The 16,949-nt window shown below is 35.2% G+C and overlaps 1 protein-coding gene across 1 annotated transcript; it reads right to left on the bottom strand.

Moving 5' to 3' along the window:
• Positions 1 to 6,227: 6,227 nt before the first annotated feature.
• Positions 6,228 to 16,606, bottom strand: LOC126701683 (diacylglycerol kinase 2). The gene is made up of 8 exons (XM_050399989.1): positions 16,459 to 16,606; positions 12,958 to 14,158; positions 11,390 to 11,765; positions 11,237 to 11,313; positions 10,581 to 10,700; positions 10,325 to 10,489; positions 7,717 to 7,854; positions 6,228 to 6,691 (listed from the first exon to the last, which is right to left on the bottom strand). Exons 2-8 carry the CDS (start codon positions 14,089 to 14,091, stop codon positions 6,542 to 6,544), a joined length of 2,160 nt encoding a protein of 719 aa, XP_050255946.1. The 5' UTR covers positions 14,092 to 14,158; positions 16,459 to 16,606; the 3' UTR covers positions 6,228 to 6,541.
• Positions 16,607 to 16,949: the final 343 nt, after the last annotated feature.

Here is a 16,949-nt window from a genome sequence, read left to right as displayed (position 1 = left end):
AAGATTGTAAGCCCTATATCATAACCTATTTATTTTCTACTTTGTGCGTGAAATGTTTATAGCAAATAATATGTTATTTGGTTCTTGTATGAAAACAGGATAAAATGAAAGAAATTTTAAACAACGGGGGCAAACTAGAAGAAGACCGTCGCGATGGAATTCTCTGGGCAAATGATGATGCGTTCGCTCAAGTGATGGGCAAAGAACGTTCTGGACGTGTCCGTGGGGTCGGTTTTGGACCAACCCCAACAGGAAGAAGTGGGTCCAACCTTCCATGTTTTCCTGGGCCGTCGTCCACTGAAACAGCCCAACGGATGACTGAATTGGAAAATTCGTTGAGGGACCAACTTGCCGACTCAGAGCAGAGGCATCAGGACCAAATGGCCTCATTGCATGCATAACATAAGGAGGAAATTGCCGAAGCACTGGCTGAAGCAAAGCGGGAATCAGATGCACGACATGAGCAGCAACTGGCCGAAGCAACGCGCGAATCAGAAACACGACATCAGCAGCAGTTGGACGAAACAAAGCGGGAAATAGCCGAAGCAAAGCGGAAAATGGATGAAATAATAGGCTTTTTACAAAAGAACGTGCCAGCTAGTTTAAGTTTAAGCAATTATTCAGGTAATACAAACTTTGCCTTTAATTTAATGAAACTTGCGTGTTTATTGCAATGCATTGTTATGTGCTACTAATACAATGTATATAATATATTCAAGATAGCGCTACATCATAGTGAGGACTCTTCGTGTATAATTGTTTGGATATTCGTGGATATTCGGAATATTGTAATATTGTAACTTTGTGGATATTCAAAATATTGTAAACATGATTGTAATATTGTGTCAAATGGAATTTACACTTTTTCCCTCCATTTAGTTGCTGTATTGAACGACATATTCCATAAAGATTGATCATTTTCCTATATTCTTTAGAGATATTGATTTGTGACAGGTTTGAGAAAATTCTTGCTTGATATTTTGTTGAAATTCTGGGTTGTTATTTTTGTTGCACGCAACAAGCTGTAATTTTTTGTATGTTTGACAGGTTTGTAAAACTCATCTGCCCAGAAAAAGGAAATAAAAAAGGAAAAAAAAAACTATAGCCACATTTTTAAAACGCGGCTATAGACAAATTCCTAATAGGAATTCGGGGGTCTTAGGCTGCACTTAAAACGCGGCCTAAGACCAGAACCTTAGGCCACGGTTAAAACGCGGCTTAAAGAAGTGCTAGAGGCCGTCACCATGGGAGGTATGGCCGCACTTCCTAAACGCGGCCATCAACCATGGGCTGCGTTTAAAACGCGGCCCAGGATTGCACCCTTAGGCCGCGTTTTAAACGCGGCCTAAGACTGCACCCTTAGGTAGCGTTTTAAACGGGGCTATAGGACCTGGGCTAGAGCCGCGGTTAAAAAGTGCGGCCATAGGACCATCAGTCCTATAGTCATGGGTTTTATGCCACATTAGAAACCGCGGCCTAAAAAAACGCGGCTATAGGCTATAGCCACATTTTTTTGACATATAGCCGTGTTTTAAAAACGCGGCCAAAGGACCTTTTTTTTGTAGTGCTTTATCGAAGAAGATTCTCCTCAAGGAAATGGCCCAGGGAGGAGGACCTTTCCTTGTTAGAAAGGGAATCCAAGCAATCGAACCAGATTGGATGTTGCTTCCACGTCATCCAATTAAGTTGCTCTTGAGACCCCAAAAAAAAATGAAAAAAATTTTCTAAACCAATACATATACGACTCCAATTACAGACTAGTTTCTCATTTCGGAAAAGTTACAACATGTCATGGTGAATTAAGTTGGGCAATGCGTGTAGATGCATCATGGTGTCAAACAAAGCATGTTTAAGTGGGAAAAAAAGTATTTTCTTTGTACTCACAACTTTAGCATATTCACATCATATCTAACATCTTGAGCTGTTGAAATGGAAGTATGAGCTTTTGAAAGTCCAATCTTTCTTGGCATCACTCCCTTCCATATTGTTATATTTGAAAATCTAATTAATTTTTAAGAGAATATTTTTAATTTAATGCATTGTCTTTCAAACAAAAATTAGTAAGTTTTCACCTATACATCATATTATCTCTTGATGAACTTTAACATCACTACATCAGAAAAAGGAAAAGGGATATTGAGTTTTAAATATATACTTCTATATTTTTGCTAAGTTTAAATAAAAATAAATAATAAGTTAGATATGTGTTTATTAACTTTTCAAATTGAACCCAGATGTTTATTATTATTTTGCATATTTTAGAAATTAAACATTGTTAAATTAAATATTGGACTATAACAAAATGGGATAGAATAAGAAGAAGAAAATAATTATTGGGAGCAAGTGGGATGTAGAAATTTAAATTGAAAAATGACATGGAGAAATGAGATTTGAATCACGTTAGAGAAGAGAACATTTGGCTATCCGGGAAGGTTGAAATTTACACGATGATGCAATGCAAAGTAACATATAAAAAGGATCTCATAGAAAAGACAATGATGCAGATTGATTATGACAAATTTTTTGTATTTTTTATTTTTTTTTTACTTATTTATTCATCTAAACAAGCGATCGATAGACCTTTCTTGCAAATTGAAATTCAGTATCTTTGACAGGTAAAACTTCATTAAAAGGAATAATGACATCATTATATAGAACGTTTATATTGTTTTCCCTTGATTTCACACACCATATGCTCTGGCTATTCTCATATGTGTATTCATTATTTCCTTTACTTGACATGCTTTTCAAATTGTTCTGTTTTGGAATGCATTGTACATATGCTTTATTTTTATTTTTAGGCCTAAATGTAAAAACACTGACTAGGGTTTGGGCAAGGTTGTCAAATTTTGTACTAGAGGCCATTTCGATCTGACGTGGGGAGCGGAATATTTCAGTACCTATTAATACCGGTGTACCGTTTTAGAATTATCGTTATTTAATATTTATATACAGATTTATGTGTTTATATTTATTTATGTATGTATGAATTTATTAATTTTTACATTTATCAACATAAAATTTAAAATTTGTATATTTTATAATATTAGCATAAGTACATTAACCAATATATTAGTTTAAATAACATTTTCTTTTTCAATTTTTTTATTGTACTGACCGAGATGCTAATACCGGCCGAAACACCCAAAATATTCCCAATACAAGCTTGTATAATTCAGTATTTTATTCGGCACATTTTAGAGTAGTACCAATATCGGTTCAATAGCCAGTATGATATTGACTTCCTTGGGTTTGGGTCAGTTGCATAAACATTCCCTAGGGTTTTAATTCTACCTTATAACTACATAAGGTTTCTATATCAATCAAAATGACCACTAATTCTTGTCATTGCTCATATGATTTTTCCATCTATAAGAGCTAACAAAGTTACTCCCCCCAATATTCAATTTGGCAGATATGAAAATAATCTTTGAAAATTATAAGAAAAAATTGAAACCTCATAGGGTGTTTTTGCAACTAACCAAATCCTAGAGGGCGTTTTTGCCTCTTGGCCTTATTTTAACATGGGTATTTAGTGGAGAAGGTAGGGGCTTCAAACCACAAACATCCTTAAAAAATGTGAATGGTGTTGAATATATAATTTATTGTCTTCATCTTACTGTTTTAGAAAATTACAAAAATATGTATTATCCTTTTTATAATATGATGCTTTAACAAAAAAAATGCACAAAAATACCTAATACCTTTATAAAATGCCTAAGTGAACATCGAAAATGGAACTGTGCAATTAAAACATAGATTAATTTTGACACATTAATTGCTTATATTGGAGTATATATTAGAGCCTTCTCATTAGTCCGTATAAAATTTTCCATCTATTTTAGTATAAGAACATAATTTTTCTATTTTATACAAGCACTTTGCAAAATCACTCACATCAGATTATCTTTTATACACTCTATTTTCTTTATAATCATTTTTATTCTTTTTTTATTATTATTTCACCTACCCACATCAAAACTCTCTCTCTCTCTCTCTCTCTATATATATATATATATATTTTTTTTTTTTTTTTTTTGAGCACTACTCTCTTTTACTGTCTCTTTATATTTTTTGAACACTACTCTCTCTTTCTCCACCCAAGCCTCCATGGACAAGCACTCCCTCACCTTTGCTCATCTTCACTTTCTCTCTTATGGCAGCGGCAAGCACCCCACCTGAGCCTTCATGGCAATGGCGACGGTAGTGGTGGCTTAGGTTGATTTGGGTTTTTTGAATGAGTTTTTCGTTAAGTTTTGTTTTGAGTTGATTTTGTTTTTGGTTGATTTTGAGTTGAGTTTTTAGATGGGTTTGAGTGGATTTGTTTTGGGTTGATTGATTTTTTCTTCTTCTTCCTTCCTCTTCTAGATTGAAGAGAGTTAGGGGAAGAGGGAGAGTATAACGAGTGTGAGAGAGGAGAGAGAAAAAAATATTTAAATAATCAAATAGAAAACTACAATAATCGTGTAAATATACACGATTTTACTATAACAATATTGTATATGTACAACGTTATAGATGGATTGATGTAAGTAGTTTTTGAACAAAAATGTGTAAAACTAACAACTTTTTCTATTTTACAATGACTGGTGCAAGTCCTTTAACAAATAAGCTAAAACTTAAAACTAGTCTATAATAAGACTAGCAAAAATTGACTTTGCTTCATAATGTAAAACACACACATAATGAAAATTGCATATTAACCACCAATTTATGTCAAATCACTTGAGGGAATAATCAAGCACCACAAAGATGATTGGAATCTTTATTAAGGGAGTGAAGGATTCATGGAAAAGAGATGAACATATCTGAAGTTGCAGTTCAATACACTTTCAAGGGCAAGTCACAATCAATTCGATCTACTAATTCTAGTTGATGATGCACAAAATCGTCAGTGAGTCAATTGTCCACACGTACAGTGATTGGAGGTATCTAAAGAACAAAAGGTGAAGAACTTACAGAGAACACCAGTGAAGTGCCGGCCAAAGACCCTCTAAAGGTTAAGTTGGTGATAGAATGATCTCTAATAACTCTAAAAGTATAAGAGCTAGGAAATTTCACGTACCTTGGAGAAGAGGAGTCCTGGTGCTTATATAGTGGTACAGAATTGATTAAGATCCTATGAATGTAGGCTTTTCCCTTATAGGGAAGATATGGAGTTAATGCTCCGAGATCTTTAGGGCTTAATTTCCCATATTTGAAGAATATGAAAATGTAAAGGGATCTTTAAGCATGGTGTGCAATTTATTTCCATATAGAGATACTTGAGTGGAGGGCACACAAACAGTACGGGGCTAAGTATGAAGGGTCTTCAGTTTGGTGACACTCGTCAACACCATGGGGTGACAGGCAAGTGGTATTTTCCATTACGAGTCCCTTGAGGCATGGGAGACATGACGATTCCTCAAGAGACCGACAAGGCTTATGAGCCTGACGACACGAGAGGAGCTTGACTAGTCCAACAAGGCGACACACTTCTTTAGTGACCGAAGATGCCTTAGTGGCCGAAGATACTTTTTGGTGACCGAAGACCCTTTTGGTGAGCTCATGATGCATTTGATGACCAAAGACTCTTTTGACGGGCTCATGAAGCTTTTGGTGACAGAATACTCTTTTAGTGACCGAATTTGCTTTTAGTGATCAAAGACTTTAGAGTATTGGACAAATTTTCGGGATGGTGAAAATATTCCATATCACGAGTAAACCATTAATTTTAAATTAATTGGTGTTTTATTAATGTTTTCCATACAGTCAAAATTACTTGTAAGACTACAAAAAATTAACACCAACAAATTCAAAACACTGAATCTGAAAATCAGGTTAGCCATAAGTTACTCTCTCTCTCTCTCTCTCTCTATATATATATATATATATATATATATAAAATCCATCAATCTGATTTGAGTTCGTAGAGATGCCAAAAGATCGACTTGTTCAGCGCACCGTGCTATCCTTAACTTCAACAGCGGAACATAGATAATAATAATAAACTTAATTACCAAATTTCGCACTCATGAGTCATGATAGTTTGAACTCCAAATCTTTCTTGGTGTATATAAATAATAGTAAGGTAGAATCAAAACCCCCACTATGAAAGGCCAAAATAGGCAAGCACAAGGGACATTAGCCGTTACTACAGTGTATTTTTAATTCATCTCATCTGATCAAGGGGTAAAAATCAAAACAAAAAGGAAAAGAAAAAGAAGAAATAAAATGGACTAGAATAATGGGACAAAATACAAATTTGATTGCTCATAGATGGGATTGGAACCCAGAATACACGTGAAATTTTTTATTGAAAATTGAATCTCGGTATATTTTCACACTTCTCTATAGTTGCTCCTCCTGGAACTCTCTGACTCTCTCACCGGTATATGTACTACAAAATGGGGTAATTTGTAAAAAGGCAGTGGTATTGGCGACCTATTCTGTCTTAAAAAAAAAAAAAAAAAAAAAAAAAAAGAAAAAAAAAGAAGGAAGTATGTTTAGCTGGATCAAGTGTGAGGAACAAAGAGAAAGGCGGGGTGTGTTGGGATAAAGATCAAGAGAGATGGAGGGCCATCTCCTGGAGAAGAACTTTCTTCTGAGATGCATTGATGATGCCTTTGCACTCGGCTTCCAGTAACACCTCTGCCATAATTGCAGCTGGATGCCCTCTAGGCTCCTCAGAGGCCCTCCTTAACATGAACACCTGAGCATACATAATCAAATTGCCAAAAAAGGAACTTAGTCTTGAGTTAAAAAAAATTGGGGAGAGTTCAGAAAACAAACTAGAGATATACATTTATGTAGATACATACATATACACAAAGGCTACAACTACAGAATACTATTTGATATCAAGAATTTTCACGCAAATATTCCTAAATGTCTTCATCTGACATAAAAAATAGATGCAAACCAAGAATTCATTAATTTCAAACAAAAAATCTCAATACAGTCTAGCCTATCCCCCAATATACCAAAAATCGAAGGTTTTTTTTTTTTTTTTCCCAAAAAAAAAAAAAAAAAGTAAAGAACTTTAAAACAAAGGATAAATTGCGTTAAAAATGATGTGATGATAAGTCAAAAACACACATTGTAACTTCATAGTACATCTATAGAGTATAAAGATTGTATAAGAGCTCCGAGAAAGAGGGATAAGAAGCAACTCTCATGACAAATAGTATGCCAATTAAGGTTTGGAACAATACAGGAATGCAGCTGTGGCTCAAAGATAAGAGAATCCATGAATTTTATTGCAAAATTGTGACATAATAGAAAGGTTCTTTTCAACATGGAAAGTTCCTATTAGAAGGAAGGTCAATTGGTAATTACATTTCTTCTTTCAAAAAGAGCAAGAGAATTTTTTATTTTTTATTTCCCCTGTACAGGGAGGGGGCCTTCAAGTTAAATTTGTGCACACACGTGTGATCTCTTTCTTGATACCATATACAATTCCCATAAAAACCGGGTCATGCGTTTCAGCTACAGACCACATCCAACCCAAGATCTAAAAGCCTTTTGTTGTTGCAGCAGGATGGGCAACCACTTCTTTTTTGTCAATCAGTTTTACAACATACAAATAGACAAAGATAGATTGTTGTTGATGCTAAGTTCAATCTAATTTCACGGGTATTGATTCAAGCAAATTAACTATAATAGTACAAAATTTATCCCATCATAAGCACATACGAAGGCACACATCAAAATCTTGTTACAGAAAATATATTATACCTGATCATGGTGTGATATTTCTAAGCAGCCAGGTTGTTTAATGAATGGCTCCCCATCTATTTGAACTGGGAAAGGACTTGAAGCATGTATTCTTATGACTTTCCCTTGAGCTAATCTTCTGGCTTGGGAAAGTCCAACCTATACAGAAAACAAGCATTACTATCATACATATAGATTATCTTTTTGTACTGGAAAGTGAAAACATTGACCCAAAGTTGTGTACAACCATGACTATCAAGAAATGTTTCAACAATAAATCCCTGTACCTCATATGCTTGCATGTAAGGTAAAAACAAAAAACATGTAGACTCTTTTTGATAAGTAAAAGAGCATATATAGTCATGATAAAAATATGCAGGGGAGGTTGTTTGGATACTGTGTGTTTGCTTAAAGCATGGTTGTTAGTGAAGCATAAAATGATCTTTTTATTTTTAGTAAACAATTTCTTGTGTGTGTATTTTTATTTTATTTAAATAGCTTATGTCAGTATCAAATTAAATATAATATACATGATAAACACAATATGTACAGAACTTTTGTCTAGATGTTGCTACATTTCAACATTGTACACCAATCTTTTTTTTTTTTTTTTGGGGTAGAAAACGCTGATTGTGCACCAATCTTTATATCCTTAATATTAGATATATGAAATATTTAGGGCCCGTTTGGTAGAGGAGTTTGAGTAATGTTGTTTGTATTTTTTTGAAATACATGTGGGTGAAAAAGTGTGTGGAAATGCGTGTAATGTTATTTAAAAACTGAAAATGAGTTGTTAAACAACTCTACCAAACAGGGCCTTAGAATTTGGACTGTCATGGTATGGAGAATACGCCATCATTTGAGTTGGAAAAAAAAAGTCATGAAAATTAGGGGTGATCAGTCGGTCAGGCTTGGATTGGTAATCAAATTGCTACTCAGCCTGATCCCCTTGATTGGGAACTTTGCCACATGCTGACCTAGGGATTAGTCAAAACTGTCTGCATAGGAAGCACATACATGGCAAAAAGCAAAGCGTATTCATGTCGGACACAGTTGCTTGTGTCTCAGTGTCTGTATGGTGTTTGGCATTTTATTTATTTATTTTGCTTTGGACATGGTCGATTGCAACACAGATACGAAAAAAATTTGGGAAAAAGGGAAGAATAAGAAGTTGGATTTTCAATCTAGTTGGCATTGGTCTCAACCCAATCGCACTCTCTCTCTCTCTCTCTCTCTCTTTGGTTTTTGTCATCTATCTCCACTCCAGCAAAGCTCATCAGGACTGGTCTTGGTACATCAACACTTGTCTCAATCCATTGGCACTGGTGTTGGCCCATTGTGTTGCTCTTGTCACATTGGCGCTCTCACCATTTCCTTTTGCTTTGCATTATTCAAAAGCAAGCAGCTTATTGACAAAGCTTCGCATTATATTATTATTATTATTTTTTTTAAAGCTTTGCATTATATTATTATTACTATTATTATTTTCCTTTGAAATACCAAGATGACCGAAATAGATGGTGTTCTTGTTTCTAAGTTCTAATACCAAGATGTTTACTTTTTCGTACTCTGTTTCTTTGGGCTCGTATTTGGGGGTGTACGAATTGTATTGTTGTAGCGGATTTTTTAGCTTCTATTTCTTTTAGCTCTTGATCTTCTTGTATTTGTTTCATTGTTCAAAGTGTTCACCATCGTGAACATGATGTTCAATTTTTTTTAATAAAAGTCTTATTACCTATCAAAAAAAAACACTAACCGTCAACAATTAAATTAAAGCTATGCCAAATAGGGAATAGTACACTACCATTCCAAAGTTAGTAACAATATTATAATAATTATCACCAATTAATATAAAACATGTTTAAAATTTTATTATGCATAAATATAAATTAATAAATTGTCGTATCCCCACTGTGTCGTGCCCTAGTTTTTAAGAATACCGTGTCACCGTGCCCCATGTTGTGTCCGTGTCTATGCTTCTTAGTTGTCAGCGTTACACTTTTAGGTGAGCAGAAGGGTGTCTGTCAAGTCTCCAGTCTAACACCCTATACCTCAAGCTCCCATTCACTCCTAGCTCTTCTTACCAAAATGATTGAAATTCAATCATCAAACAACAAACAGAAAATATTCAACCAAAAAATATTTTAAAAACTTCCAATCTCTTCTTTTACCAAAAACACCCACGACAATTCGACTCAGACCTGGTCGGTTTGGCTGGGTGTATGATCACCCCTAATGAAAATGCAGTTTCAAACGCTTATTCATAATAATTAATGTGTAGTCAGGCTTTAGTTATCAAATATAATTGAACTATTCTTCAAGTAATTTATATGGAGTGTCTTAACTAGTGCTTTCAAAAGAAAAAATCAAGCGCCAATGTGTTCCTATTTGCTGCGTGAGCAATGTGCTTATTTGAGATTGTTAAAACCTTTTAGTGTGTGCACACATGAGAGAGAGATATATTGAATAATTATATTATAATTTTAAATTTTTGGGAGATTCAAATACATACTAGCACAGTACAATGAAAAAAGAAAATAATATTAGGTCAGCATTATAAATAAAGTAAAGATTCTTTACTAAAACATGCTAGTATAGAGAAGCACACGATATAAGAAGAATCTCAGACCTGAAGTTTGCCAAGGTGCCATGCTCCACAAACACATACAACCTCAAGCAATTTATCATGCATGGTCTGCAGATGAAAATCATCATCATGCTCGTTGTCATTTTGCCAAAGATCTACTCCACCCATATAACTGCCAATGTTGAGGACAATTAAACCCTCAGAATCCTGGTGCAGAAAAAGGATTAGCAAACAGCGGCAATTATAACATGAAAGAAAATAAATTGGATAAAAAAAAGGATCATTAATAATGCTGTACCTCTGGAATCTCAATGTCTTTCCCGTCAACTTCTAGCCAAACTTGCCATGGTAAGTCAGCACAAGTTCTATCCATTATATCCCTGGCACCTTCTTTGGCATATCGTAATTTATTCACAAACTGACCACAAAATTTTAGTCAGAAAATTTCAAAGCTAACAACATATTAAAGATAACAAGCCTCTCAGAGAACTACTATGGTTAAACCCATCACTGTAATTCTCCTAAGAAGAAAAGAACAAAAAGAACAAAAGATTAACCAAAACCATTGCAGTATGCAAAACTGAGTAAACAATTTTTTTCCACTTCTCTCTTTCAAACTCATATTGCGTTGATAGATATATGTGTCACCTTATTGTCAGGTCATTCCTGTTTGTAGCCACGATGTATAAAACAAATTCAATCAACCTATTAATGAAACTCAGCCAGCCAACCTTATTTCAAGGCAAGGCACACCGACTACCCTAATGTCCCAGTCCAAGAATAAATCATTGAGTAAACTATGTAAACTTGTAGACACTTTCAAAAAATCGCATCTGGTCTTTTAAAGTGTCAGTGAAAATGCAAAAGATTCAAGAAATTGTTACAACATGGACTCAATAATTATTCAACAAAAAAAGAAAAAGAAAAAGGATGAACAGAAAGTAGTATAGCTACCTGACTACAAAACTTTTCAGGATTTATCTCCCGAGTAACATGAAATTCATATGCAACCTTCGCATCACACCCAATACCTAGAAAATAAAAAGTAGCAAAGATCAGATTGATCCAGGAAAAGAGCACTAAAATATAGTAACTTCAGATAAATACCTAAATAGTTCATCATGAACTTTGATTGTACTTTATCAGGATTGCCTTCTCCATTTTCCTCTCTTATATCGACTTTCCAACGATCTAGCATTGTAACTGCAGCATGATTTATGTCCTGCAAAAGTGTGGTCAAGCCACCTTGTCCATTAACTGTAGAGAAACCTCTTCCCCATTGCAGTACCCTTGACAAATCATTTCCTGTACCAAGCGGAAGAATAGCAACAGGTGGAGGTGATTCAAAATTGTACTTCTCAATTGCATCAAGAACCCATGAAACGGTGCCATCTCCACCACAGACCAAAACCCTAAAATATTGCACATTTTTGAACAAATCTAACCCCACCTCAGGGCCCTGAGATGCACTCAATTCAAAAATCTGCAAATAGGAATAGGAAAAACTCAGACAAATATCCCATCACAATAGCATATATTGAACCAAAGAAGACAATGCAAGGAGAGAGAGAATATAGCATTTTTCTTTTTCATTGGTAAGTTACACAAACACCAAATGGGTCTTGAACCCACAACCTCACCCTCCACCTAAAACTCAAGGGGGAGGAGGTGCCAGTTGAGCAAGAGCTCATTGGCGATAGAAAGAAGATAGCATATGAGAAACAACTTCTACATCTTTAGCCTATTTTGGTCTTACAGGTCACCTTATGAGACTAATAAAATTATTGTCCAAGGCAAAAAAACAATTATAGATCATTGTATTGCCTAATAGAGTAGAAGTTTAAAACATTTAGGATCATCCAATGATTCCAATCTAAATCATAGAGTGATTAGGGCAATAGATTCATACCCTAACAGAGGTTTCCTGGTACCATAAAACCATTAAAGCATGCAGATGATGAGATGGCCAGGAGGAAGTAATGATGTTGCCAAAAAATTATTATTTTTTACTTAATTGAAAATTCAGTGCAGACAGAATCATTTCTGTGCAGACTAACAGTTTATCGAATATTGAGGAAAATCAATTCAGTTATTCCAAGAAACTACAAGTCATTCTTGCATAGCATTGTAGCAAGAATTCTTTTTATTTTTTGGCTAACATGAGTGTTCAGAGCTCTTCGAGCACCTGACTATTCAATTTGGTGTGTGTATTCCCCCCACCCCCAACAAAGGGCGGCCTCAAGATGCTGTTAGAATTTTTTAACTCAAGACCTCACTTATCTCTGAGGCCCTGGGAACCACTAGATGTACTTAGGGTTAGCATTGTAGCAAAGCTAAACTATAGTTAGATATATGCAGGGTACAGAACAAAGAACAGTAACCTGGCTTATTTGTTTGGTTTGTGTGTTGTATTCTTTGGGGAGCAAAGGAGGAAGGGCATGGACCCAAAAGGGCTCTTCAACAAGCCAAAAGAGTTAATTTGTTATGATATGTGTAGTGCACAACAGCAATTAACTTGTTCATAATCCAGGGAAACCTATGTATTATAACATCTTCAAGAGAGACTAAAGAGTACAATGAAATAAGGCATTTAATATCACTAATTAGTTTTCTACAGAAATCATTGATTCATGTAATGCATAAACTGAATGCTACTAGAGCGCTCAAAAAATCACCTGTACAGGGTTTAATAGCATGTTCAGTCTCCTCTGAAGAGTAGGCCCATGTTGACCTCCACTCCTGGCATTTATAAAGACCAAAAGAGGTCTTGCATCCTGTGGCAAATCAACCAGTTGATATCTTTTGATTTGACAACAGGTAGCAGTTCCATTTTTTCTTTGTATTGACCCATTACGGATACCCTTTACACTAACTGCATTGCCACTCTTCTTTAGATCAATATTGAAATCACCACCAGATCTCTTCAAACCAGCAAGGCCATTAAGCACTTTTCCAACAGCTGTATCAGTCACTGAGGCATCTTGCAACTTTACAGAACGAACATTTCCATCTTTGCTACGGTGGTTCCTTCTTCTCATCCGGCTGTGAATAGAAGAAGATATAATTTCCTTGGCTATAGCACTTAGCACTCCACCTTCAGTTTTTTCTTCAATAACTTCTTTCACACAGAGTGGAGAAAGAATAATCCTTCTAAGAGGACCCAGATCACAAACATCACCATATTCTTTCGCCATTTTAGTGTGACATTTGACATGAATAAGGCGTTGGCACCATAAGCAATGCCATGTAGGAGATGCATCAAGAAAAGGAACACCACAAGGTTCATCGCAGTAAAAACAGAAAGCAGACATCTCAGGATTATCATCCATATCACCCCATCTTTCTGACCAGTGGTGACGAACATGGTTAAGACCAGCTTGTGCCACACACTTACAATCATTTTCTGTTAACTGAGAACAATAGAAATGAGCTGCTACACCACAAACAGAGCAACGATGAACAAGGGTTTGTGATGAGGCTTTTGTACCTAAATTTTGAGGAGACACCAAGGAATTCAAGCAAACACAGCACATGGATGGCTGTTCACCGTCAGCAAAATCTTCTATCCACATATGATGTGATAGAGGAACCTTTAGATTCTTCCAGACTTTTTTCTTTGCTTTGGCAGCAGCTTCAACCCATTTTAGAGATTTCCTTTTTTGCCACTTAAGAAATGCATATATGACAGCTAGAAGCCCAAATGATCCAGTTACCAGCCATTTGAAAATAAATGGACCATAAGCATCGGAGCAAATCAGCAACCATGCAAGTGAATTTCTCAAATCAATCATGGTGAACCTAATATCCATTGTCTATTTCAGTTTTGTTTACTGCAGACAGAACGAAAGATATCCAAATAGACTATGCATACAAAACCTGATCAGATTAAAAAAAAAAAAAAAAAAAAACACCATTCATGAGAAACAAATCAACGTAAATAAATAGAATTTACAATTGTAACTGCACAAATATATGAGGTCTGGCAACCATTGTTATCTTTTACTTAAGTCCAAACTCTAATGAGCTAAGTTCTAGTTTTAGGCTTAGTTAGATACAATTAAAAATAGGATAAGTTATCGCTACCACCCATGTGGTATACCCTTAAAACATGGAGCTACTCTGTATTTTATATCGTGACACTTACCTACCTTGTGGTTCGCTTTATGAGGCATTTATGTCCCGTGGAGTTTGCTTTATGAGGCATTTCCGCTAATTTTAAAGGAATTTAATAATGTGACAAGTTCTAACAACAACCATTGGGAAAATAACACTCATGGGGAAAGAATATAAAAATAAATAAATAAATAAAAGATTGTTTTACCTTAAAACTTGCACCTTCTAAACAGACAAACCCAAATGAGGATTGAAGGAGAAAGTTAGAAAGAAAACCAGAAATGTGAGGGTAGAACAATTTTCTCTTCAATTCTTTCTCTATATGTAGTGTTAAAATTTGGCACATCATCAAATTCTGTTAAAATTAGTGAAAATGGCCAACAAACTAGAAGGGAGGTAAATGCCTCATAAAACTAACAACAAGAGGAGAGAAGGGGGAGGGGGGGAGGGGAGTATCACAAAATAAACCACAAGGTAGTTCCATGTTTTATAAGTAAACCACAAGGGTGGTATGTGTAATCTACCCTTAAAAATAAGCATTGCTTCTCCATTAAATTACAATGCAAGACAAGAATGTATTGACCAAGAGCCTTGTAACTCAACTGGTTGGCCTCTTCTAGTGTTTCCAACGGAGACATCCAAGAGTCAAATCCCCCCAACCCCAACCCCAACTATCAATGTGTGTGTAGAATGTATTGACTAAAGATGGAGTCGTGTATTGGGGAAGTGAAAAAGAAGAACAAAGGCTTACCTAAATGAAAAATGTGTAATCTAGTGCTAAAGCAAGCTTTAAAGAAGTGGAAGACTCAATCAAAACTTAAAAAGGAAAAAGGTAAAGGCAATATAAATATATAGATCAACTTTCACAGCTTAATGTAGGACCCTTGAGATCTCACCTTAATCCTCTCTTTTTCTTGGAAAAGTCATCTATCAGAAGTGTAGGACGCTAATCACTATTTAAGGATAATGTAACTAAATATAGTTTCTTTGAACCTACTCATATGACTTCAAGACAGTTATTATACTGATAAATCCAGCTCTCAGCATTTCACCACAGTGGAACCACTGCTCAAACCTGACTACCCATCGGCATGGAACAAGCCAAGACATGAAGATTCACTTATTCAACATCAACTACATCTAGATTAACTGTCATAGGAGTGGGAAGTTACTGTGGCAATAACAGGATAGGCAAATTTCCATAGGGTCAAGAAAGAAGTGAATCAGTCCCTATTACTCCCAACCAGCTATGTTTTGTCTATTATTGACGAACATAGAGCTCACATTACGCTTCCATTTCCTATGCTCTCCTGCATACTACACATTAAATCATCCTAACTACTAGCGCCATCTAACTCTGCAACCAATCCCATTAAATATAAAATCCTAAATTTCTCAAATCAAAACCATGTAGCACGCACGAAAACAACTCAGAAGCGAAATCTCTCAGGCCCTTTCTGAAATTTATCACATTAAACCACTGTGGTGGGGTTTATGAGTTAAAAAAAAATTATCATAGTTTCTGAGAATTAAAGAATCTATACAGAGTGAAGACTGAGGTCATTTCGAACCATATATGACAATTGTTTCATTAATGAAATGGAATGAGAATAGTCACAATTCAATTAATAAATGGAAATTTCAACTAAAAGTAAAAACTAATCAATTTCTGATTAAAATACGAAATATTATTCATTCCAAGAGCCAATGCCAAAACGCAAGAAAAACCAATGGTAATTTCTAGCTAAAGCTTCATCGTTTGCCGAAATTCAAACCAATGGTAATTTCTAGCTAAAGCTTCATCGTTTGCCGAAATTCAAAGCAAAAGACAATCGAATAAAAACTTAAATTCAAAATTAATCGAAACCTTCATATCAAGCAAATGATTAAAATGATCGATATCCACCTGAATCAAATTCCGCGAAAAAAAAAAAAAAAAAAAAAAAAAAAACTGGAATTTGAGATCTAATTGATCAAATACAATAATACACACAAAGAAAACGCAAAAGAAAAAAAAAAAAAAAAAAAAAGGAATCGAAACATTAAAGGTGAATCAGTGGTACCTGGAGAAGAAACCCTAGAATTCATGGTTTACGTGCTTCGGAGAGAAGGAGACGAAATTTCTCAGATGCGAAGCGAAAAAGAAAGAGAGAGAGAGAAAGAGAGAGTTTCGAGAGGTTTTGATATTTTTGGTTAAAACAATAAGTATATAGTATTATTATTTATACTAGTTGTTGAAGAATATAGAATAATTAGATTAATTAAAAAAATAAAAATAAAAGTGGAAAGACGAGGGAAAAGCGCGGGACTTTTTTATTTCATTGCGCAAACAACACGGCTTGATTTGCCTTTTGCTTAGCTTGCTTACTTTGGAATCGACGCGCGTGAAGCGTGATGTGTGTCGTCGGTCGTGTGAATTTATGGAAATATCCATATGATTCTCTCTCTCGAGGTTTATCGATTTCTTCGGAATGTCTTTGTTTGCTTTGTTTTTGCTAGCTGTGCTTGTGCCTGTGCTTGTGATTGTGAATGAATCTTTTAAATTTTTTGTTGA

Source organism: Quercus robur, chromosome 10 (genome assembly GCF_932294415.1).
Source record: "Quercus robur chromosome 10, dhQueRobu3.1, whole genome shotgun sequence".
NCBI lineage: Eukaryota > Viridiplantae > Streptophyta > Magnoliopsida > Fagales > Fagaceae > Quercus > Quercus robur.
Note: the sequence above shows the minus strand (reverse complement) of the source record. Positions and strands in the feature narration are given on the sequence as shown.